At 31.5% G+C, this 26,027-nt stretch overlaps 2 protein-coding genes across 3 annotated transcripts; one reads left to right on the forward strand and one right to left on the reverse strand.

The window, feature by feature from the left end:
* The first annotated feature begins 9,598 nt into the window (after positions 1-9,598).
* LOC123897065 (probable LRR receptor-like serine/threonine-protein kinase At1g14390) lies at positions 9,599-14,662 on the forward strand. Its single transcript, XM_045947567.1, has 7 exons — positions 9,599-11,258; positions 11,901-12,034; positions 12,142-12,385; positions 12,883-13,076; positions 13,446-13,486; positions 13,577-13,688; positions 14,272-14,662. Exons 1-7 carry the CDS (start codon positions 10,037-10,039, stop codon positions 14,506-14,508), a joined length of 2,184 nt encoding a protein of 727 aa, XP_045803523.1. The 5' UTR covers positions 9,599-10,036; the 3' UTR covers positions 14,509-14,662.
* Positions 14,663-19,052: 4,390 nt separating this feature from the next.
* Positions 19,053-25,039, reverse strand: LOC123897066 (ubiquitin-conjugating enzyme E2 2). 2 transcript variants are annotated; one of them, XM_045947569.1, is made up of 6 exons: positions 24,761-25,039; positions 23,874-24,013; positions 23,622-23,647; positions 22,577-22,666; positions 20,556-20,644; positions 19,053-19,353 (listed from the first exon to the last, which is right to left on the reverse strand). In XM_045947569.1, exons 2-6 carry the CDS (start codon positions 23,996-23,998, stop codon positions 19,225-19,227), a joined length of 459 nt encoding a protein of 152 aa, XP_045803525.1. In that variant the 5' UTR covers positions 23,999-24,013; positions 24,761-25,039; the 3' UTR covers positions 19,053-19,224. The 2 variants fall into 2 exon arrangements, with proteins under 2 accessions (XP_045803525.1, XP_045803524.1); XM_045947568.1 differs by having other exon boundaries at positions 23,874-24,007; positions 24,761-25,001.
* Positions 25,040-26,027: the final 988 nt, after the last annotated feature.

A 26,027-nucleotide genomic window follows, 5' to 3' on the forward strand; every position in this document is an offset into this window, starting at 1 on the left:
TTTGTGTGATTTTCTCACGTGAATAAATCATCAACGAACATGAATTTGTGTGTACAGTGATAAGATGAAGGAAAAAGTATAAAACAATAAAGAGAAGTAAATAGAGATATGTACTACAAAGCATGGAAGTGAAAGAAAAAAAGTAAAGCATAGAAATAAAAATGAAATTAACCAAATAGTTTACCTGATAGGTGTGAGAGACGGAGGCTTCACAGGCCCACAAGGTTACATAGAGAAGGCGTGAACAATTTTGAGAAAAAAAGAATACGTACGTGAAGAAGCGAAACCTGAGGATAAAATAGGCTTTTCCATTTATTTGTCCGCCGGACAAAAAGTTGTCCCCCACTAAAGTGGGTAACAAAAAAGTAGCTAGTTGTCCAGCCCTCTCTAAATTTATTTGGGCTTTTCTCTTTTTCTTTTTTAAATCAAACATTGGACAACTATTTTTGTTCTGTTCCGTCCCTTATTTTTTAGCAAATCAAACGCACCCTAATGGTTTATTTCTCGGGAATGGATTCTCTCAAGTGTAATTTACACTTGAGAGAATAAAGTATGCTTTGTTACCATTGATTAAAAGAGAGAAACATATAAAAATTTAGAGAAAATAAATTTAGATGGTGTTAGATTACACTTTATTCTCTCAAGTATAAATCACACTTGAGAGAATTCATTCCCGTTTATTTCTTTTATCAAAAGAAAATTAAATATCAATTTTTAATATATAATCATAGCTTCCAAATAATCCGTGATTAAAACCTATCCAACTTATTTGGCTTTTATATGCTTGAATCATTTGGAACGAAAGAAATCACAGGTTATTTAGAAACTCGGAAAGCACGTACCTCAATTATTGGACAAGGTTAAACTTTATTTTTATTGGTGGTTGTAGACAACAAATATTAATTTAGTTTCACACTATCATAGTTGGTGGTCGAACCCATTTACTTTTTTTCGGCATTGATTAATTTTGTTTTCATGTTATTTTCCATATCGTATTGGAAACTCTTGTTGTCTTTTTTGACGCACCTTATACTGAGAGGACTATTTGTTTGGTTAATATATCTATTTTAATTTTGCTTGTTAAAAAAAAAAAAAAAACAACTATCCAACTCTTATTTATACTCTCTAAAATGCAGATGGGAGATTAAGCAAATATGGGATTAGGTAGAATAATTCATAGCACATTAAAATAATGTGTCTGTGTCACTCATGTTACCAAAGAATTTGTGTACTATATTGTAACATTTGGTCCTTATCTTCAGTTTGCCCTCACTTTTATAGTAACAACTCACCGACACAAACCCACAGCCACTAAACTCCAAAACCTACATCCATTCAACTATTCAACAGTTTTTTTTTTCCATCCTTTAACAAGTACAATATATTATATATTACCGATTATTAGTTGGTTCAGTGGTAATTGGCGCTGAACTTAATAGTTAAATCTCTTGCAACTGTAATCAAGAGAAACTGAAATTATTTGATGTCAGACTGATCCCCAAACCGAATTAAACTAGTGGTGAAAGCCAAAAGAAAAACTCAATATCGTATGAGATTTGAAAAAATAAATTATAAAAAAGGTAAAACGTGATATAGTATTTTTTTTTTCTATAGATAGATATTCGACACTTAACTAAACTCCGAGTATCCGAATGTTTATCATAAAACAACTAACAGTTAAATATGTTTTTTATTTCTATAATAACTTCGAAACATTTCAATAATGATATGCTGCACAAAGAGAAGTGTTGAGTTTTCATGGTATATTTTAATATGTAATTTTTATTTTGTATTAATTATATTATATCGATTGAATTGGAATATTTTTATTAGTTATAAATTCTATTAAATTTGGTCTTACTCCTGATCAATTGAAGAGCTATGAATTGGTTGAAATAGAGATTTTGTGATTGATTTATGACGAGTTGAACTATGATAGACAATCATTGACTGAGGAGCATACTAATTGATGTCAACAAGATCGTTGAACATAGGAGAATATATGAACGGATCATGACAAGGGTCGAAGAAAAAAATCAAGTCTATTTTTTCTTTATGGCTATGGAGGAACTAACAAGACATGCATTGGAGGGCAATGTCCGCATCATTAAGGTTGAGGAGTGAAATTGTTTTAATTGTATCGTCAAGTGGGATAACCGACCGCATTGCTAATTTCTAATGGAAGAATGCATACTCAAGGTTTGTCATTTCTATAAATGTTGATGAATGCTCGACGGCATGTAGCTCCAAACTAATTAGCTTATTTAATACGTCGTACAAGGCTAATCATGTGGGATGAAATGCTTATAATGCACAAGCATTATTTTGAAGTTTTTGGTCTTAGTTTGAAGGATATACTGCGAGCCAAAAGTATCCCATTTGCTGGAAAAGTAGTTTTTTGAGTGGTGATTTTCGTCATATTCTTCCTGTAATAATTAAAGGAACAAAAAGTTATTCATTATACTATTTTTTTTTTCTCATCTTTGGAGTTTTGTGAGGTGCTTACATGAAACTTATAATCGGATGTACAGATTCTGACTTTGAAGAGAAGAAAAAAAATCATAATGAATTTTTGAAATTGGTGATGGAAGTATTAGAGAAGCCAATGATGTGGATATCACAGTCCACATACCACAAGATTTATTAATTCCTAGTTTTGGCGATTCACTTTCAACTATTGTTCTAAGCACATATACAAATCAATTGCGCAACAAGAACGATCCTCCTAAGAATGCAATTGTTGACGCCATAAATTAATTGTTCCGGACTAGGCCAAAGGCCCATCCACGAGCTAGACCAGTTTACTGGATCCACGCTTGACAAAGAAGACCATATAATGGATACGTCCTTATTACATGCAAATACCGCTTGACAAGGGAACATAGACTATCTGACAACGTCGCTCTTCCATCAAACAACACATGTCATAATCACTGGAACATAGAAGAATGTTTTCACAATCCTAATTCTTCCCCTATATAAACCATCCAAAAAGGCTAGGTCATGTACTACCCCTCCTTCATAACAGAGTTCAACCTCCAAAAATCATCAATCCTTACACAATGAGTTATCATCATGCCTTATCATCCAGATCTCGAGTCCGGAAAAAATTATGATTATATAGCCAAATTAATATATATATATATATATATATATATATATATATATATATATATATATATATATATATATATATATGAAATTTTAAAAAACTTGTCCATCACACGGGTTAGAGTCTTGTTCATGTATACTACTAAATTAATTAAGTATCGAAAAATACTTGCATCCCCACATGTTCTACAAAATCAATTTTGAAGTCTTTGAAAAAACCCATTGAGTATCAAGTTGTTTCCAAAGAAAATGGGTTTTAGTGAGAAATCTGTCAAATAAATGAGTTTGTGATTTAAAGAGTAATTTACAAAAGAAAATATTATTTAGTAACAAGTTTGATCCCAAGAAATATCGCTAAATTATCGCTAAATATTATTTATACAAAATATCGCTAAATTCATTCTATCATTAGTAACAAGTTTGATCCCAAGAAAGAAAAACCACTCTCCCTCCTCTATGTATAGTTAGTCAATTTTTTATGGGTAAATAGTGTCATACCCCCCTGCAAAATAGGCGAGTTTTGCGTTACCCCCTGCAAAATATTTTTTTGAGATTACCCCCCTGCAATGTCAAGATTCCTTGCGTTACCCCCCTGGCTCAACAAGTGGGCATATGACATGGACGAATCTTGACGTGGCATGACACGTGGAAATTAATTTATTTTTAATTTATTTTTAATTGTCAACTCAGTAATTATTTATTTTTTAATTAAAAAAAATGAAAAAAACTTTTTTTTTTAAAGAAACTTTTTTTTTAAAGAAATCTTTTTTTTTAAAGAAACTTTTTTTTAAAAAAAAAAACTTTTTTTTAAAGAAACTTTTTTTTTTTAAAGAAATTTTTTTATTTAAAGAAACTTTTTTTTTTCGTTCCGTTCATATGCAGCGATTGTTCTTCGTTTTCAATTTGGGGGTTAGGGCAAAGCGATTGTTCTTGCGTTACTATGTGATTGCAGTTTTTTTTTTTGGTTACTCTATTATTATTAGTTATTATTATTATTATTATTATTAGTTTTTTGGTTACTATTATTATTATTAGTTTTCTTTTCATCTTCGTTTTTTTTTTTGGTTACTCTATTATTAGTTATTATATATATATATATATAAGAATTTTTTTATATATATATAATAACAACTTTTAGTAAAAAAAAAAAAAAACTTTCTTTTAAGTAAGTTCATAAAAATATAACAACTTTTAAGTTTTTTTTTTTCATTTTTTTAATTAAAAACCCACATTAATTAATGAGTTGGCAATTAAAAATAAATAAAAAATAAATTAATTTCCATGTGTCATGCCACGTCAAGATTCTTCCATGTCATATGCCTATTTGTTGAGCCAGGGGGGTAACGCAAAGAATCTTGACATTGCAGGGGGTAATCTCAAAAAAATATTTTGCAGGGGGTAACGCAAAACTCGCCTATTTTGCAGGGGGTATAACATTATTTACCCATTTTTTATTAGTGGAATTTTCTATTTTTATGGATTGTTCTCTTTTTTTATATAAATCTTTCTTACTAGATAACGATGCTCTTTGTAAATCTTGATACTCTTCCTTGGTATATTTTGTGCTTGAAAAACTGTTTATTAATATATCTCATTTTGGCTTGTTAAAAAAAAAATAACGATGTCATTTACAAAATATCGTTAAATTCATTCTATGGTAGTTTAGAAAAATTTTTTTGGCTTTCATCATTAGTTTAATCTGGTTTAAGGGTCAGTTCTGGTATCAAGTGATTTCATTCTCCTCCCGATCGCAGTTGCAGTGGATCGAACCGTAGTCCTCCTTATCAAGTTCGGTGTCATTAATCACCATTAAACCAACTAACGATCGGTTGGTTTGGAAATTTTGCACATGATCATTGAACACCATATGATTTATATAAGAGAAAGCAAAGAATGTTATCTAGGAACAAAAAAGATCGGGAAAATAAATAGGGTGTGACATTTGAGGTATTGCTCCATTGTCAAATTAATTTCAAATCCACCCAAAAATATCTACAATAAGGCTTTGTCTAACATGCAGAGGGCATTTAAGTTGTGCATGGTACACAAGTAATGATTTATATTATAACGAATATGAATTTTTCAAAATCCACCGTTGAATTGAAAATTTATATCATATTTTTTTTTATATAAAACATTAGCGTGCACATGCATCACATGATAACTATGACATTCCAACTATGTTGGCACCCCATAATCACCACCTATCATTTGCAGCACCCTAATAAATTTATTAAAAAGAAAGAAAAAAGAGACAAACTTGGGGGACTAGACCAAAACCCAAGGAAACAGAAATACAAGGAACTTGTCACTGCCTCATTAAAAACATTTCCTGGAAAACCCCGATATGTTATTATATAGATGATCCATAAAAAATTTGGAAAAATTTGAAAATCATTTGATATGTTATTGAGATCCATTAAAATTAACGGTATTCAATAAAAACTCATAAACCGTTAATCTTGATGAGTCTCAATAACATATCAAATGATTTTTAAAAAAAATCAAAATTTTTATGAATGATTTATATAATATAAACTTTCAATTCAACGATGAATTTTATAAAATTCATATGCGTTATAATATAAATCAACACTTGTGCACCATGCACGGTATAAATGACTTGTGCATGGTAGACTTGGTCTACAATAATATCGTGGTATATCCTATATATCCATACTCTAGAAATGAAATAATCCATAAAAATACGATACAAGGAAAAATAAGCAAAAATAATATTCTCAATACTATCTAATATTAATAATAATGCTGTAAGATTATACTTTCCGGATAAAAAGTACGATTCGACATCACATGGGAGTATGAGTATGGCATGTGGGTTACATTACATTTGAGTTATCAACAACTCTTTGAGACTATTCGTAAACAATAAATAAATAAATAAAAACTCTTTCGACTATGCAGTGTTCATACTTGGGATATAGAAAAGACAGGTTAAGCCAAATTGAGTGGGTCTCTTATACAAAGAAAACATCAAATTGATTCCAAGACAAGTCACCAAATACAAATACAAATACATTAACAACTTTTAAAATAAAATAAACAAATTAATCAACAAATATAACTCATAATATGAATAAATTATAGTGAATTCTTTGATACTTAATTTATATTGTTCGGTTTCGCCGTTTCGGTACATCTAAAAAATTTATTTAAAATATAATTTTTTCAAATATAAATTAATATGAAAATATGATATGATAATGAATTTTATCAACAATGCTATATCAAGCGAATGAAAATTTTACGAAGGCATAGCGAAAAGAAAACTAACCAATAAAATTGTGCTATTTGCCGGAAAACACGGTGAAAACCAAAAAAGTCAACAAATATCTTGAATGATTCGCTATAGCTTTTTTTCGCAATACATAGCATTTTCCTTTTATCAATGGTGTACTAGTACCTAACAGTGTAGTCACCAAAATTTTGAATCAACCACTACTAAAAATCGCCTTCTTCTATGATCATCACCACTTCTATTTCCTCAATGGTTGGTGTGGTTAATTGTTTGTTTCCTGTATCACTGTTATGTTGCTCCCTGACTTTTAGTACTGGCGAATTTGGATAACATTCACCAAATAATAGCATTGTCTTGCAAATTAACCAAGAGTAGTAGAAACCTTTCTTAAGTAAAATAAAGTAAGAAAAATATAAAACAGAATTATTTAGAAACCAAGCAAGTCCTAGAATAGAAAAATGAAAGTGTGAAGAAAAAAAAAGAGAGAGAAATAGAATGAGTGTGAAAGACTACGAGTGAAAAATAAACTACAACCCTTTAATCTTTTTCTTTTTCCCGACAGAACGTGTAAATTGAGATTTTGATTTAATCCCTACAAACAACCTTGTCTCTGTCTTTGGAAAGGTAAGAGGATTCCAATTCCCATGTCTATCATAAATACTTTTTCCTCTAATTATAAGAAAAAATTTACTTTTTAAATTTATAGTATAACTTTAGATATATTTAGTCCATATAAATCAGATACATTGAATATTATTTAAAAAGCAAATTTCTTCTTATAATAAGGATCGGAGAGAGTAAATAAATTGATCAAAATCGAAGTTCCTTCGTTTGCTACTTTGACTTCAGGGCTGTGTTGACTTTGCTGTCATTGACACGGCGCATTCCTTGGAAAATGTAACAAGTAACTAACCTAGTGGCTATTTAATACTCCTTCCTTGTTTTTTTTTTAACTACCTTAAATTTTAGACACATTTTTTCGATCACATATATAAAAAAAATTAAGAAAAATAATAATTACATAAAATATAATTTTTAAAAATTAAGAAAAATAATATTAAATACTTCATTAATAATATAAAGTGACTTATAATATAATACAAATTTTTTTTAAAAAAAAATATAATTTAATACGAGAGAATATATGATTTGAAATTTTTTATTGTGTGACATTAAAAGAAGTGAAGTGACCATACACATATTATTAGTCTGGTCTTATAAGTTTTATGGTAACAGACACAGTTGGGGGTTTCTATATGACTTTGATTTACTAGTATATTGCTGTACTCCTTGTGCTGTTTTTATTTATTAACATTATTTGCTTTTCAGGAAAAAAATATCAATCAGCTGTCAATAAAAAATAAAATCATGGTAACAAGTATTTTAAGGGTATTACATCACTTTATATCCAAAAAAATTTCACAAAACTTTATATTCGAAAATTATTTCTTTTACTTATTTAAAAAATACTCCAAGAGTATTAATTTAAAATATTTTTCTTATTATAGATATCATTTAAAACAGGGACGGATTCAAAGGGGGAAGGCAGTGGCCAAGGCCCCCCCTCCCCCTCATATATGTATATAATATATATATTATTATGTCTCAATTATCTATCTATAACACTTTAGTTTAGTATTATGAATTATACTATGGTAAAAATAAATGACTAACATAAAATATATCGGTCCTTAAATATATGAAATATTAATTGTCAAATAAAGTGTATTGAAATTACAAAATATTCTCAAATAAGTCTATTATTAGTAATTTTTGGACAAACTGACTAACATAAAACATATTTGAGGACTAAACTAACAAAGGAAAGATAAATTTGAAAATCAAAATGACTAACAAAAAATATGCTGAAGGCTCAAAATAATTGTTCTTATTTCCGGCCCCCGTGCAATAAGTTTCTGGATCAGTCCCTGATTTAAAATAATGCATATTTCATTTTTTTTAAGCAAACAAACTTAATTCATATCATTAACTAATAAATGTTCAATACATAAAGGAATAATCTCAAATCTATGGAAACTAACCCAAATTTTGGCCGCCCTAGCAAGAGTATGAGCAATCAAATTCGCTTGTCTCGTAACAAACTTAACCTCAAAGTTTACATTAGAAGATGACATAAGAGGAATAATGTCATTAATAATTGAATTAAACTCTGAATTGTCTGGTCTTCTCGAATGGATAGCGTCAATCAACAACTCTGAATCGCTTTCAAATTGAACTTGCTCAAATCCACGATGAATAACCTCTTTCATTGCATGTAATAGAGCCCATGCTTCCCCTTCCACTACTGAGTAAACAGGCTGCTGCCATTGACTCAAACCAGCCACAAATTGCCCATTGGTATTGCGAAAACAAAGGCTCATAGAAGTCACACCGGATCCACCTGCAAAAGCTGCATCAGCATTACATTTTATACATCCCACTTCTGGTTTCTCCCACCGAACGGGCCTAGGATCCCCAACAGGAACACTATCACACTGCAACTAGTGGACAATAAACCACTCGTTCCAAACGGCGAACGCCATTCTTCCAACTTGGTTTGATGTCTGAATATTGTCATTCAAGATCTTGTCGTGTCGATTATGCCAAATGCACCAAAATAACGATTAAGAAATGATTTATCGTATTAAGTTTTGAGTAAAATAATACTACCTTCCGCTTTTTCTATAAAAAATATAATTTAACATAAATTGACATACTTAGTTCATAAATACATCAACTTTTGTTGACCTTAATACATCTTATAAAAACAATCGTGAATAAAAAAAGACTTAATTACACTTTTAATCTTTTATCTTTATTTTAGGTTTCAAGTTGGTCCCTTATCTTTCAAACGTTTCAAGTTGGTCCATTATCTTTTCTGCAGATTTCAAGTTGGTCTCTCCCATCAAATTTTTCACTATTACCATTAAATTTGGACACGTGTCATCTTTCCAATTGTGGTTTCTTTTTGCCACTGTCCAAATTTAATGCTAATAGTGAAAAATTTGACGGGAGGGACCAACATGAAACCTGCAGAAAAGATAAGGGACCAACTTAAAACATTTAAAAGATAAGGGATCAACTTGAAACCTAAAATAAAAATAAGGACCAAAAATGCAATTTACCAATTTAAATATGACAAAAATTTAAATAAAAGAATATTCTAAATATGTCATGTGGGGGTATCATGGCTTACATACCAATTTACCAACCACACTTTAATACGCCTTTTCACTCTTTCATGTGATGTGTGTGTAACAAACAAAGGCTCCTTCACTAAAACTACTACTACTTACTAATTCTAGGCTCCTTCCCTCAAACTTTTGAAATCCCTATTTTTCAGATCTCAGATCCATTTTCTTCACAAACTTGGGTCCTCACCACATTTCCTACCTACCTAATCCAAAATCACTTAATTCTTCAAGCTAATCATTTTTCACCAAAAGTAAAACCTTTTCTTGCAATCATTGTATCATGAATTTTTGACAACTAAAAAGCTTTTTTTTCTCCTAATTATTAGACACACTGTACAACTTTAAAAGAGAATAAAAAAAAAAGCAATCACAATTATTGATCAAAGATTCTGTTTTATATAAACATTCACTCAATTCATGTTATCTTCTTAGCAATTTCACTTTTCCAATCACAATTCTAAAATTTAGTATTATGAAGAAATTGTGGCTTTCTTTTTCTCACTTATTTCCTACACTCATTTTTCTTTTGCTTATTCCAACTTCAATTTCACAATTAACACAAACTGAAACTAGAATTCTTTTCCAAGTTCAGAAGCTTCTAGAATATCCACAAGTTCTTCAAGGATGGAACAATTGGACAAACTTCTGCTTCCTTCAGCCATCTCCATCACTCAAAATTGTTTGTTCGAACGGTCACATAACCGAATTAACTGTCATTGGAAACCGAACTTCTCCGTCTTCACATAGCTCTAAACCTTTTCAAGCACTTTCCGGAACTTTCTCAACTGATTCATTTTTCACTGTTATGACAAAGCTTTCAAATTTGAAGGTTTTGTCATTAGTTTCATTAGGTTTATGGGGTCCATTACCTGAAAAAATCAACCGGTTTTCATCTCTCGAAGTATTGAACATTAGTTCCAATTTCATCACCGGTGAAATTCCGACATCAATATCTTCAATGAAAAATTTGAAGAGTATTGTTTTGGCTGATAATCTTTTCATTGGAAATATTCCAGATCTCCAAAGTTTAACTTCTCTTGAAGAGGTTAATTTTGATGGTAACAAATTAGGTCCTATATTTCCTTCACTAGGAAAAAATCTTGTGAAAATTATCTTGAGAAAAAACTCTATAAGATCTCAAATTCCTCCTCAGTTTATAATCCACTTTGATAAGCTTCAAATATTTGATATTTCTTCAAATAATTTTGTTGGGAAAATTCCATTTTCTATGTTTTCTTTACCATCACTTCATTACCTAGATTTGTCTTCAAACAAATTTAGTGGTAACCTTTCAATGAATTTACCTTGTAGTTCATCATTGACTTATGTTGATATTTCACATAATTTTCTAGTAGGAAAATTACCAACATGCATTATGAAATCAAAGGCTAAAGTATTGTATAATTGGAATTGTTTATCAACAAAAAAGTTGAATGATCAACAACATGGTTCTTCATATTGCAAAAAAGATGCAGCTTTAGCAGTTAAGCCACTTAAAACAAAGGTGAAGAAGGAATCATCAAGTATGAAATTGGGTCTTGTGCTTGTTATTGTTGGAGGTGTTGTTGGAATTGCATGTGTTTTTGCTTTGCTTATTGTGTTCATCTTGTGGAAATCCAAACCAGAGAGATTGAATCATAATTTGGACAGATCTTCTGTTCATAAGTTTTCAGAAAAATCAAATATTAATGCAAGTAAGTCCACCATCTTTATGTTATTTTGTTTATTATTATTATTGCTGTATATTAATTTATGATATGTTAAATCATATGCATCACAATTCACAACCAACTAATTGGTTTTAAGTGGTTAAGTAGCTTAAGTTAAAGTCAAATTCTCAATTTTTTTATAAAAATAAATAAAATTGGGGAAGTGATAGTAATGATTATTTTTACATTTTTTACAACCGTTCTTAACAGGATTTGAATTCGGCACCTTTGGTAATAAGACTAAACTTTTATCACTAAGTTAACACCTCAAATGTCGGAGTATCTGAATTTAAACTCTGAACAAAACAAATTTTTGTAAGACATTTTTTTTAACGTCAAAGTTAGTAACTAATGTTAATTTTTATCATCTTGCCAGGATTTGAACTTTAGACCTTTACATCTTAACTCCTTTCATCCTTAACTCAACTCATTACTAACACTAACTAATTTTGTCCTGGGTTCAAGGAGTAAGAGTCCAAAATTCAACCCACCAGTAATTAGTTGTTAATATTATTTTTCTCTAATATTCCTTTCATATATAACAACAAATTAGTAACCAAAAAATAAAATAATAACAAATTCCTTTATTTAAGAATTGCATTAATTTTATTTGATCAATGGAAACAGGACACGTTCCTCAAACAATGAGGCAAGCTACACATGGACAACCACCATACAATATTTTCACAGAAGAAGAAATTGAAGATGCAACAAATAACTTTGACCAATCAAATTTAATAGGAGAAGGATCACAAGGACAGGTAAAAAGAATAATTTTTATAATCTTTAAGGTTTATTCATAATTTATTCCTTATAATGAAATGGACCCCATATGACAAAGTTTTAATGATATTGATTATTTACACAGATATATAAAGGTTGGTTGAGAGATGGTTCAGTGGTCCTGATTAATTGTATAAAAATAAAGCAAAAGGGTTTACCTCACAGGATTATGCAACACTTAGATGTATTACAAAATTTGAGGCATAGGCATATGGTGAGTGTTCTAGGACATTGTGTTATTACTCATCAGGAACCTCCTCAAGTTACAAGCACAGTCTTCATTGTACTTGAATACATTTCAAATGTGTCATTGAGGGACCAACTCACAGGTAAACTATCAGAAAATTAAATTCACAGTGAAATTTTCATGCATTGTCAGTGTAAAAAGTTTTACACTATCAGCATATTGCAACTATTATGTGTGCCGCTTTAAAATTGGTTATGATAAAAGTCAAATGTTTCTATTTATTTACAGTTACGATTCACTGACAGTCTAACAACTTTTTACACTAGCGGTGTATATGAAATAACTCTTTACACCGTCAATCAATCATAACTATAACATCATTAACAACGTTTGACTTTATTCATAATTGATTGTGATTTGTTGATGGTGTATCAAAATTAAATACAATATATATATGTTAAAAAGTCTCACATCGGATATGATCAGATGACCTGAATATGAGTTTATAAGTAAGATGCAATCTTCATCTTACAAACCGGTTTTGTATGGTCGAGTTAGGCTCAATACTCAATCCTAAGAATATAAAACAAAGATTGAATGTTAAAAAAAAATTGACATGGCATAAGTTTTTATTTACAGATGGGAAAAAGAAGGAAATGTTGAAATGGCCACAAAGAATGGCAATAAGCATTGGGATTGCAAGAGGTGTTCAGTTCTTACATACAGGAGTTGCTCCTGGAATATTTGGCAACAATTTAAAGATTCAGAATATTTTGTTGGATGATAGTCTTAATGCAAAAGTCAGTGGATACAAAATTCCATTACCATCCAAGGTTAGGACACATGACTTTGATCATTTCTTTAGGGTCTGTTGAGTTGGAAGGAAGGAAAATGGAAAGAAAGGAAAATACAGAAATCGATGGATGAATTTAGACTAAGATTTAGTTTGAGTTAACTCATTGATTTCTGTGTTTTCGTTCTTACTTTCTTTCTTTCCAACCAACCGGACCATTAGTAATAGTCTTCCACTTTAATTATGAGCAAATACTCTTATTCAGATTCATTGATATATTTGGACTTAAATATAAATTGTATACATCAATTATTCAAATATTTATTTATAGTTAAGGCCGCAGGGATTATTTGCTTGATTTCATCTAAATTTCTAACATGCAACGATATATGTCTTGATGAATTTTCAGAGCACAGTTAATGAACAAAGTGCCAGCAATCAAATTGCCAGGTATATCTCATATTAATTAATAACTTTATGTTCTGTTATATTTCACATTATCTTAAGATAATGTGTTAAAATTTAAATTCATATATGCAGCACAAGTAATGCAGAAAAAGAAGATATTTATCAGCTTGGTGTTATTCTACTTGAAATCATTACTGGTACACAAATTGCATCCTCTAGTGATGTAGAGCAGCTCAAGGATGAGGTATCCATAACTGTTTGTTTTTGGTAACTTATTTTAAATAAAATAAAAATGCTCATAGATTATAAAGTTAGTTAATCTTGCATAGTAAAAATTTCAATCAATGTTTTGGTAATTGGGTCAAACTAAAAACCGGTTAATTAAGTCTTTGGTTGGTTTGATTCTGATTACACTGCAGTTTGGTTGAATCGGGGTAGAACTGATGTTGGACTACGGTTGGTTCAACCGATGTTCACTTTTTTAATATTTTTCATTATCTATTGGTCATTTAGATCAACCGATTCAACCAATTAAACCATGGTTAGAGATCTCACAAGTTCGATTTCGGATCCAACTTTTAACACATTGATTTTTAATATATATTAAGTACTATGCACTTACATGTACAACTTCTATACCATTCATTTAATCAAATTTCGCAAGCACATATAATCTATTTTATTTGTCTTGTCAAACAGACCCTTAAACTATTGTTTTAAACTCGTTAAATAAATAATACTAATGCTTACTCTGAAAATTAAAAAGAAAGATAACCAAAATCAAGATTTAAATTCCAAATCTTTAATTATCTATTTTTAATGTTCAGCTGGAAAGAGGTTCATCAGAAGCACCATCAACAATACTAAGAAGTGCAATTGATCCTTCATTGAGAGGAAGTTATGCATATGAATCAATGAGTACTGCAGTTCAAATTACTCTCAATTGTCTCTCTAAGGTATCTAGTACACGTCCTTCAATAGAGGATGTTCTTTGGAATTTACAATATTCAATGCAAGTTCAAGAGAATTGGACTAGTAGTGGTAACCTTAGCACAAAATTCTAAATCTCTTTGTCAATAAAAATGTTGATTTCATTTCACAAGTTCATTGATCATAATGAATAAAAGGGTAATGTAAATATGTAATATCTTCCATTGTGCCACAAAAAACATATTTTGACCTACATTTTTCATATTTGTTGTTGATAAATTATTATTATTATTGGAGTTCTTTATAAATTTTGTATTTAGGTTATAAGTCCCTTGTCCCCTTGAATTACCATATAAATAATAAAAATTGTTCTATTTTTGGGAAAAATCAATATCAAGTATGAGTTTTGGTGGATTTTATTTATTTCCAGAACATGAATAAGTAAAAATATTTTCCAAAGAAGAAACAAATTCTTATTCAGTGCAATTAGAACTGATCGGAACAATCAAACCATTTTTAATAGAAATAAATGTAGTGGAATAGACAAAATCAGTAAAGAAGTTCCTTGACGGTCATACAATTTAATCGACGAAGTGGAGCAACTGATGGATAGCGTAGTAAAGAAATACAACATGTACTCAACCATTTGATATAGGAGGCTTTTTTTTTTGTATTTTATTATTTTAGCTAGATTTGTTATTTTTATTTAGCTAGCTTTGTTATTTTCTTTTAGTTAATTTGTTATTTTTATTTAGCTAGGTTTGTTATTTTCTTTTACAATCTTTTAGGAGATTTGTTATCTTTATTTTTTACTACTATTTAATCTAAACTATTGTAGCCTTGAAAACAACTTTTTCATTCAATAAAATATAGAGAATTTTCTCGAGTTTGGTGGATTCCTTCTTTCTGGTGGATTTCAGAGCTTTTATTTAACAGGATTAGCGTTTGCTATTCATTCCCGCTTCCGTACTGCGTCAGTTGGCATCATAACAGGTTTTCCCTGTTATTTCGTGAACGTGATTCGGCCATGGGAGATCAACAAATCCCGCGGCTTTTGCCACGACCCTAAATGCTTTGAATGTACAAATAACGGCGTTAGCAACTCAGTTGAACAACAATGCCAACAACAACATCAAGTCATCAACACCAACAACAACCACAACAACAACAATCCGAACAAGAGAGGAGAACCAATTTTGGTTATTAGAGTTCGTAATAACAAACATACTATTGTTATGTATAGAAAATCAGAACATACTCGTGAATCTGATTTGGAATACTATGAGCGTAGATATTACAACAAGTTGAAAGATGATTACTACAAATTTAAAATCTCCGATTCGACATACCGTTGTCCGTTTTGTTACACCAAATATTACTCCTTGACCGACCTTTTGATACATGCTTCCAGAATGGCAGGTAACTCGCGTAAGACGATTAAAGATATTGCTAAACATTCTGTTTTGATAACCTATATTAATGAGATAGGATCTGTTGACACAAGGTGTCAAACTTAAGTTTGACACCAAGTCTCAACCGTTTAAACTAATTAATCACACGGCTCAAAATATTTTATTTTAAAAAAATAAAATTATCAAAGAAAACAGCACGTGACTTTTTCATTCCTTTCTATCTCTCTTGGGGTTTTGCCGCCACAGCCAAAAACAGAGGACATCGTCGCCATCACGTCACGTCAGTAATAAGTAGTTTCTATGTTCATTATTCATGGATGTCAATATCGCCATTTTGTCTTTGTCTCAAGAAATTTAATCTTCTGAGGAGAAAACACAAAAAACAAAAAATTGGAGATGTTGAAAACACTTGCATATAAGAATAAGCAGTAAGACGACGGACAGAGAAGAGGGATGCACCCTTTCCGGTGGTTAACCCATTTGGGGTTGGTCGAGTGGTGTTGGTTTGGGTCCTTGGAGTATGCTCCTTTCAAGGTCTCAGGTTTGATTCTCATTGGTGCCAATTTTGGTGGGCTAAGTCCATACAGAGCAAATAAAAACTCTGGCTTTAAATGGGGCCCCGCAAGTGGGCGGTGGGATTAGTCCTCTTGGATTAGTCGGTCCTAAGGCCGGATACCAAGCTTTCAAAAAAAAAAACGAAGAAAACAGTGACGAAAAGATCTCCATCAAAACAGTACACGACGGTGAATGGTGATGCTTCTTCTGTCCTGTTATAAACAACGGATTGTGACAATGGGTCGATAATAATTGGTAGCAAGTCGTCGGCCATGGTGCAGTTCCTCTCTACCATTTATATTGACAGTGGGTCGAAGAAGAGATTTGCGTTGACGGTGGGAAAAAGGGAAGATAGTGTAATCTCAAAGATGAAAGTTGGGAAAGAAGGTCACGTGTTAGTGTTAAGTGAATAAATCTAAGCCGTGTAATTAATTGATTTAAACGGTTGAGATTTTGTGTCAATTTTAAGTTTGACACCTGGTGTCAACGGATCCTGACTCTATAATAATAGGTATCTTAATGTTAAATTCGATGAAACATTTAGCATCATCAATAATGATACAACTGAAATAATTGAGGCATCTGTAGTTGGAAAGAATCGAATTATTGAGGATTTGAGTTCTTCTGAGGCATCCAACCAATAATTATTGAGGATTTGACATTTTGATACAACTCAAATCCTCGATAATTAAATTCTTTCCAACTACAAGTGCCTCGATTATTTCAGTTGTATCATTATTGATGATGCTAAATGTTTCATCGAATTTAACATTAAGATACCTATTAATAAAAGTTATCAATGTTTAGCAATATCTTTAATCGTCTTACGGGAGTTACCTGCCATTCTGGAAGCATGTCTCAAAAGGTCGGCCAAAGAGTACTCTTTGTTGTAACAAAACGAGCAACGATATGTCGAATCAGAGATTTTAAACTTGTAGTAATCATCTTTCAACTTGTAATATCTACGCTCATAGTATTCCAAATCAGATTCACGAGTATGTTCTGATTTTCTATACATAACAATAGTATGTTTGTTATTACGAACTCTAATAACCGGAATTGGTTCTCCTCTCTTGTTCGGATTGTTGTTGTTGTGGTTGTTGTTGGCGTTAATGTTGTTGTTGGCGTTAATGTTGTTGTTCAACTGAATTACTAATGCCGCTATTTGTACATTCAAAGCATTTAGGGTCGTGGTAAAAGTCGCGGTACCCTTAAGGTCTGCCTTGGTTATTGGTTGATCTCCCATGGCCGAATCACGTTCACGAAAGAACGGTGAAACTTACTCTGATGCCAACTGACGCAATACAAAAGCGGGAAGGAATAGCAAACGCTAATCCTATTAGATAAAAGCTCTGGAATCCATCAAATTTCCGGAATCCACCAGAAAGAATAATTTGGAATCCACCAAACTTGAGAAAATTATCTATATTTTATTGAATGAAATAGTTGTCCTCAAGGCTACAATAGTTTAGATTAAATAGTAATGAAAAATAAAAATAACAAATCTCCTAAAAGGTTGTAAATAAAAATAACAAATCTAGCTAAATAAAAATAACAAATCTAGCTAAAATATAATAAAATTAAATCTAACTAAAATAATAAAATACTAAAAAACCCTCCTACATCACCTTTATAATTACCAAATACTTTGAAAGAAAGCTAAACCAAATTCAATCAGAAAATAAAAAGAGGAATTATATACATAATGTTATTTCGTAACTGTCAAATACTAACCATATTAAGTGACGAACTTTCTCACCTTTTTTGCTCTTCACCAACGAATCAAACGAATCGAAATGAATCCACCACTTCTCGAAAGGAATAAAATCCACATTCAACCACTTATAAATACTCATTCATAGTATTTCAGAAAAAACACAGTTACTAAAAATAAATGGTGAATATTGCACCGATTTAAAATAAAAAGCACAGAGTAACTATGATGCCCCCAAGGCCACATTACACACATTTCCCTTACCTATATAATATTATCCTTACAATTGATATATACTCAAAGACTATGAAAATTATCCTGACAAACACATTAAGTCATTAATAAACACATTTTCTCATAAAAAAGTCATTATACACATTTGGAAGAATCCAAATGGCTTCTTCAATTATTGGTTATATTTTAAGGAAAATGCTAGGGCACTAGTTAAACATTTAAAATAAAAATTCTGCATCGAAATACGTGCATTTAAAACATCAAAAGTATCAAAAGTTGTTTTTTTTAATATTAATTTTATTTTTCATTTTCTTTTTTGGTATGTTTAACCGTTTAGCATGACCCAATAATTACCTATCGTCCAAATCCTAAATTATAGAGTGTTTTCCCCTAAAAATAGGCAGGTTAAGACAAGACTAAAAAAATAAAGACAAGTTAAAAATAAAAGACTTGATGAACTTCAATTGGTTTATCAACAAAAAAAAACCATAAAAGGAAAATTTTCAATACTTGATATTAAGAAATTCAACTATAATATATAAACATTTTTCTTCAATAAAAATCATTTAGATAACATCCATCTTTTTTTTTAAAATAAAATCGTCTATGCCATGCATTTTGTTGCACAGTAAAAAAATCAAAGAAAATTCAGGAACCTAATGGAAAATTGGTAGAAATCCAACCCCTTCTGTTTAAGGGAAAATCAAAACTGTTTGTTAACTATGTTGTCTTTCCTATAATGAGAAAACAAACTATGAAGGTGTCAACAAAAGCAAGAATGTTCTTAATTCATATGAAGTTTGAGCAAACACACAGTCAAGCAAGGGCAAGTAAAATAAAACATAGTTGTTGTTTATAAAGGTCTGGTGGTTATTCAATCAGATCCATTTTTATAACAGCCATTGTCACGTCAATGCCATATATATATGGTATGGTTAATCAGCAGTCCAACTCTGCTCAACAATCTCGCGTATTCTACGGTTGTATTCACGCTTGTTTTCGCTGAACATCCGAGCAGCTTCAGAATTCGCTGGAGAGTTTGGGTTTGGATCACACAACAATGACTACAAAACAAAACAAAAAAACACTTATCTTCCGTGAAAGAAAACAAGAATATATGCATAGTTACTATAACACATATATGTGTTTTTATTTATTATTTTTTGGCAAAAAAAATAGGGTGAAGGGATAGTGCCCCAGTCCAAGGAAGGAAAGATGACCTTAGAGCTCAAAGGGCACTTACAAAGTGGTTTACATTACCTCACTCCAAGGAGACTAGCGAGGCTTGAATCCGAAACCTCCGGATCCAAGACCTGTCTTTTTACCACTAGTCCAACGCCTTGGGCTTGAAGTTATATATGTGTTTTTCTTTGTTACTTTGTCTCTTTAGGTTGATATAAATTACTTCAAGGATCATCACCAAAATGAGGCCTCACATTACCAGAAGTTCTAAGGAACAAAAGTGAGTTCGAAGCATGAATTATCATGAACACTCCTAAAAATATCCCATTAAATCCCTCCCGTCCTCTCTTATCATTATATCCAAACAGACCCTCGAAGCAGAGAATGAAAAGAAATTTATAGGATAAACGACTGCAAGACCAAAATGATAGAGAATTTGATAGCACTCTCAACATTATGAGAAACGGAATATTACTGTTTATGCAATTAAGGAGCTCAATGGCTCATACAGCAACAAGTAAAGGCTGGTCGAGAGCCTGAGGCTCCTGCCAGAGAAATGATTCTCTAAACAAACTCTTATGGTTCTTACTACACTCTCTCAGCCACAATACATTCCCCTTCCCTCTAACTGTGTTCGTAGAATCCGGCTATACATCATAACTAACTCTCCCTCTTCCACTCTAAGTGGGCCCTGGATATTTGGGCCTATGTGTATAGATCAGGAAACTATCAGAATCATACTGAAGGAGGACAAATCTAATGCTTGAACATGAATCTATGCATGACACCAACACATAACGGGGAGCATGTGGCACTAAAAGAAAAATGGCAGTTTGTTTTAACATCATAACTTCAGAAAGCAATGTAGATATGGCACAGAGGGATCATGTTCAAACGCTCAAGTAATTCAAATAGTGTACAACACAAATTACTTGATGACATATTACTCTTTTATCCTCGGTTGACAATTTTCAACATTGATGCAATTGTATAATAAAGAAATCGATGAGCAGCATAGAATTATATCATTTTCAGCAATTATTGTTTTAAAAAACCTCTGAAATATTATGTGAACCACAATTACCTGGATTGAGGTAAGTATTGCAGCTACATCATAAATTGGACTCCACTGATTCTGTAAAATATCCAAGCATATACTGCCATCTGCATAAACTATAATTTCCAAGCAAAAAGGGTCTTAGTACTACATTTAAAGTGATCATCATGCTAATCAAATAAAGGTTGTCAAACCCCAGAGAGTCTATATAAACTCTTAAAAATTTCATTGACTCAACTTGTATACTCATAATATTTTACTTAATACAAAAAATAATGTTTAAAACATGGATGATAGTATCCAGCACAATATACTATGAGCATTGTAAGAACTCAACATTTAACTTAGAATAGAAGAAACCGTATCCAGGCTGGACTCGTCCAGAATACACAAAGATAGTATTATAAATTAAAATAGATAGACAAATTCACAGATATTGAGAAAGGTTGATTTAAAACAGGAAAGAGCATAAGCTCAAAATTAATGGACACATCGGAAAATCACAAGACTTGGAATTACCAACAATTGAGAGATGTCTTGTTCAAAAAAACAATTGAGAGATATTAGGCTTGGGTTCCCTTCATTGGAGCTTGATTCAGCTCAGCAGAGTTGGATTCATTACAATGGGCTCATTGGTTCCTAGTTTGTGACTTTGTTTATACTAGGAGCTACGGCGGTTGAGATTCTAGTAAATTACTTGATACAAGAATTCATGCTGAATAAGTAGGAGAACCCTTTTTGGAATACGCAATGTAGTTATGGGAGGGTTCATTATACATCTTTTCTGTTTGAACCAAAAGAGGTTTGGAAGTGAGAGAATGATCTTTTCTCGGAGGAGTTCATCTAACCACTTAGGAGTAATAGCTATGGTATCCATTGTAAGAGCTTAGGCTCTTCTACTATTTCCATAATTGATGGACAAATTCTCAAATCACAAGAAAGCTTCACAACTTAACACAAAAAAAGAGCATAATAAGTTCCAAATTGATGGACAAAAGACTCGATTATTGAAAATTGAAAGATGGTGGGAATGAGTTCTCCGCATTGGAACTAATTTCAGCTCAATACGTTTCCAGTCGTCATAGTTGGGCCATTCACCTAGTTGGCCTATTGGAAGGTGTTGGGATTCGATACAGTATTCTTCACCTCTTCTGCATACAGGTTCATGTTAAGTGTTACAAATGGGAGGTTCTTATTTTCTGCAATTTAGAGCCTTATCAATTCAATTATTGCATTTTAAAGTATTTTATAAAACAATGAAACACTGTGAATTTAGGCTTTTGTTGGGTAAATAACCATTATACTATAGAGCCGCTAAATCATCCTCAAACCTGTGAGTCTACCCGAGTTTACACAGAAACGGCTATGTGAATTAACCTGATTTTGAAACCTAGAGCTGTAAATTTGTATGATTGAGTTAGCTCAAGTGTTTGCTAATCACACTGATAAAAGTTTAACATGCATTTAAATGAACGCCAAAAATCTGCTGTGATATAACAGATAATGTTGCAGCCTTGCAGGCAAGTAGAGGATAGATTATATGTTGAAAAAAGTTTCTGTTTATGGTGAATATGGGAGTAATACCCACTGAACCGTTCAGTTTTTCTATGACAAAAATAGGTTATGTTGCACACATGCAGATTCTTCAGATTATCAGATGTATTATTTTAAAACATCCTAAAATTCTCTTTTTTCCGCTATTGCCACTACATCAGCTATCAAAAACTAGAATAGAGGCTGTTATTTGCCCTACGAGGATAGCATCACAGTTTTTGTAGCGGAGTCTTCAAAAATCGATATGCTATATCGCCACTATTTGATAAGACTGGGGAAAAGTATGGAAACTGTCTCCACTACCTAGAATCAAAGTTCCAAACCTGACTTAAGAAACTTCCAGAAGTTAAACTTGTAGACTGAAACACTTCCAATTTCTGTTTGAACTTCTTAATTTTAATACAACGATAATGCTCAGGCATTCAATGCACAAATAATTGAGATGGTTGCTATTCTAACTCCAGAAAGAAATTGTAAGGTAGTTCTGTACTTACTGTTTGGATGAAACATTCGAGAAACAAAGCGCACAGTAGGCGGTTTATTAGGATAATCCTCGGTGAACTGAAGAGTCAACTTGAACGTACCTGAAAGACACAAATATCCCTTAGATGAAAATCCAAAAATTTGAAGACTATGTACTACTTAAAACACCGTGACACGAGTTAGTTTTAGATATTTATCTTTTTTTCCTTTTTCTGTATATAACTTATAAGTTGAGAAATGACCCAAAAACTAAACACCTAAAATACATTAAATTACAACCAGCTTGTGACAAACACACACCTACAAGTTGAACTAATGTCTTTATGAATCAAATAATAGAACAACACCAAATTAGACACTTCCAGTGTTGTTAAATAGCAGATATAGTGGTGCTATAGAGTAGCTGAATTTCAACATATCGTTGTTTTCCGCATTATGCTATTTAGTACAAAATGTTGTAGATAGAGACAATAGCAGCCCTATAGCACCATTGTGTAGCGGAAATTTAACAAACCTCTATTTTCCATGATTGGAAACCCTGCTACCGACAACATACATGCAAGTCATCACAGTTAATTATTTTTGCCAAGAATCTGTTCATTCATGACATATCAATGCTGTTCATAACAATGTTTGAAAAACAGATGATATTTCTTACTAGTTAGCACATACTAGCAAGTCAAAAGTAAATTATTGCTGACAACGATTTTTGAACGAAAATCTGTTCATCCACAATGAATTGATAGATGATATTTCCAAGTAGTTAACAACATACTAGAAAGTCACAAATAATTGCCAAAAATCTGTTCATCCACTACGTATCGAAGTATCTAAGCATCTGGGAAACCCTCCCTTAAAAGCTAGCCATCAAAGGGAAAGAACCAAGCCACTTAAATACTCCACCAAGCATCCCATACTACTCAACGCGGGACTTCGGCCCTATAATGCCAAGTCTCTATCATTAAATCCGCGCACTAGAAAGTCACAAATCACAATTATAATATTAAAAACATTAAAAAAACATTATGATTAAAAGGGCAAAGAATATAACTGTACCTCCATCCCATGGGGTGTCATCTGGTCTGGAAAAGCACAAATAAAAGCATAATTAGATAGATTGCGATTAAATATTTAACTATCCAGAAACTAAAACTTCAAAATAAATGGGAAAACAAACGCGCTCTAGGCCCCGTTACGAAAATTTTATGTTGCCGAAACCACAACACAATCACAATTAAGGCAGCATCAGTTGCATTTGACCGCCCACACATAAGAAAAAAACATTATGAATAGTAAACTTCCACATACCCAAAGATTACAGCATTCCAAAGCATGATATTATTGTCTTGGGGAGCTCCACTAATGCCAGCGGGAGGATCATGTTGCAACCTCTTAAAATCCCTCATCAGTCTCTTCCTCGCAGGAGTCGACATTTTCACCACCTATATCTCAATCAAACACAAGCAAAAGAATGGAAATCTGTCAATAACATGCCCATATGCTTAGAAAAACAAGTGAGCTATGAAGCTCAGACACTGACACACCGACACCGATAATTGTTTGAAAAATGACATAATTCAATGGAATTGTAAGTGTCGGTGTCCGACACCTTGGACACGCCTAATCCGAGGAAAGTTCGTGCTTCACAGCAAGTGAGTGAGAACGAACAAGAATGAATAAGAACAACATATTGCAAACAAACATACCATATAGTAAAGTATATTATCTCAAAGCTTAACAATTACTAAAGTCAACAAAATTGTTCATATATCAATCCACAAGAAAACAACCCAATTAAAAGTGTTGAATTAAACTCACAAGTAACAAATAGTTCTATATTATGCATCAGTGAATTAAAATATGAATTAATTTCACAGTTCAGACAAACACTAAAACAACAAAGTAGAGTTAAGCTATTATTTCATATTTTCATGCTTTGCAAAAACCTAAAATCAAGAAAGAAAAAAATCAAAAGCTTCCAAAGATGAATAAAGCTTAATCAACCACAATCATAACCTCCAATTTAGCAAATAACCCTAGATCGAACAGTTCATACAAAACAAAGATTAATAACTAGTAAGAAAAAACAAGAAATGAATAAGGGATTTATGAAATTAACATGGATATGAATTGATTTGATGAAAAACAATTTAGATAAAGAGAATTGGAAGAGAGAGAGGGAGAGAGATTCTGACTTGCGAGTGGAGAAGGGTGAGAGAGGTGAAGAAGAGTCAGACAGAAGAATAGAGAGAAGATTGAAGCTTTAGAATAATTGTGGCTGTGAAAGAATTTATTTATTTAATTTAATTCATTTAAATATTTAAAAGAGAAAATGTGAAAACGCGGAATTTAACTTTTGTTATCACAGAAATGCTTCTTCCATGGCGATGGATATAGATTAGATAGGCTCATCATGAGAGAGAAACAGAAATGATGAGAATGACAGATTCTTTTGTTCCAATTATTTTTAACTCATTATGCTTTCTCTAACATGCACAATCTCCTTATGTTCTGTATGGTATACAAATAGTGATTTATATTATAATAAATACGAATTTTTTAAATTTTATCGTTAGATTGAAATTTTATATCATATGCATCATTTATAAAATTTTGGAAAAAATTTGAAAATCATTTGATATGTTGTTGAGACCCTCAAAATTAACGGTATTTAATAAAAACTCATAAACCGTTAATTTTGATAAGTTTTAATAACATATCATATGATTTTCAATTTTTTTTATGAATAGTCTATATAATATAAATTTTCAATTCAACGATAGATTTTATAAAATTTGTATTTGTTATAATATAAATGACTACTTGTGCATCATGCACATAAGGAGTTTGTGCATGGTAGACTTGACCCTTCTTGATTGATTTTATTTTCCCATCAATTACTTTCTCTTGTCCTCATTATAACTATGCATCCAGATCTTCAATATTGACGGCACTAAAATCATTGAATCTGTACTGAATTTGGATCGAAGCAAATCTGCAAATATGAACAAAATCAAACACCGTACCAAGATGGGAAATCAAAACAAACACCGTACTAAGACGGGACAAAACCAAAACTCTGCATTAAGACCGGATTAAAACAACATCAGACAAAACAAAACCACGAAACAAAACCTATAAATATGTGGGTATCACTTATTTGAATAAAAAAAAAAATGATCAAGAGAGGTAATTTCAAATCGAAATTGATCCTAAATTATCCATCTCTAATTGATAAACCAGAAAAGAAAAAATAAAAAACCAAATAAAAGGTGGTGTGGCCGCAGAGTTGGAGAAGAGAAAGAATTGCCTACAAATATACTTCTACAAATATACTTCATTTTAATTTTGATCCCTATAAAAAAATTGATTGATTTATATCTTGTATGATAAAATTTTCTTATTAGTATGCTTAAGAGAGTTAGCATTTTCATATATATATTCTAATCTACTTTTCTAATA

This window comes from Trifolium pratense, linkage group LG7 (assembly GCF_020283565.1).
Source record: "Trifolium pratense cultivar HEN17-A07 linkage group LG7, ARS_RC_1.1, whole genome shotgun sequence".
Lineage (NCBI taxonomy): Eukaryota > Viridiplantae > Streptophyta > Magnoliopsida > Fabales > Fabaceae > Trifolium > Trifolium pratense.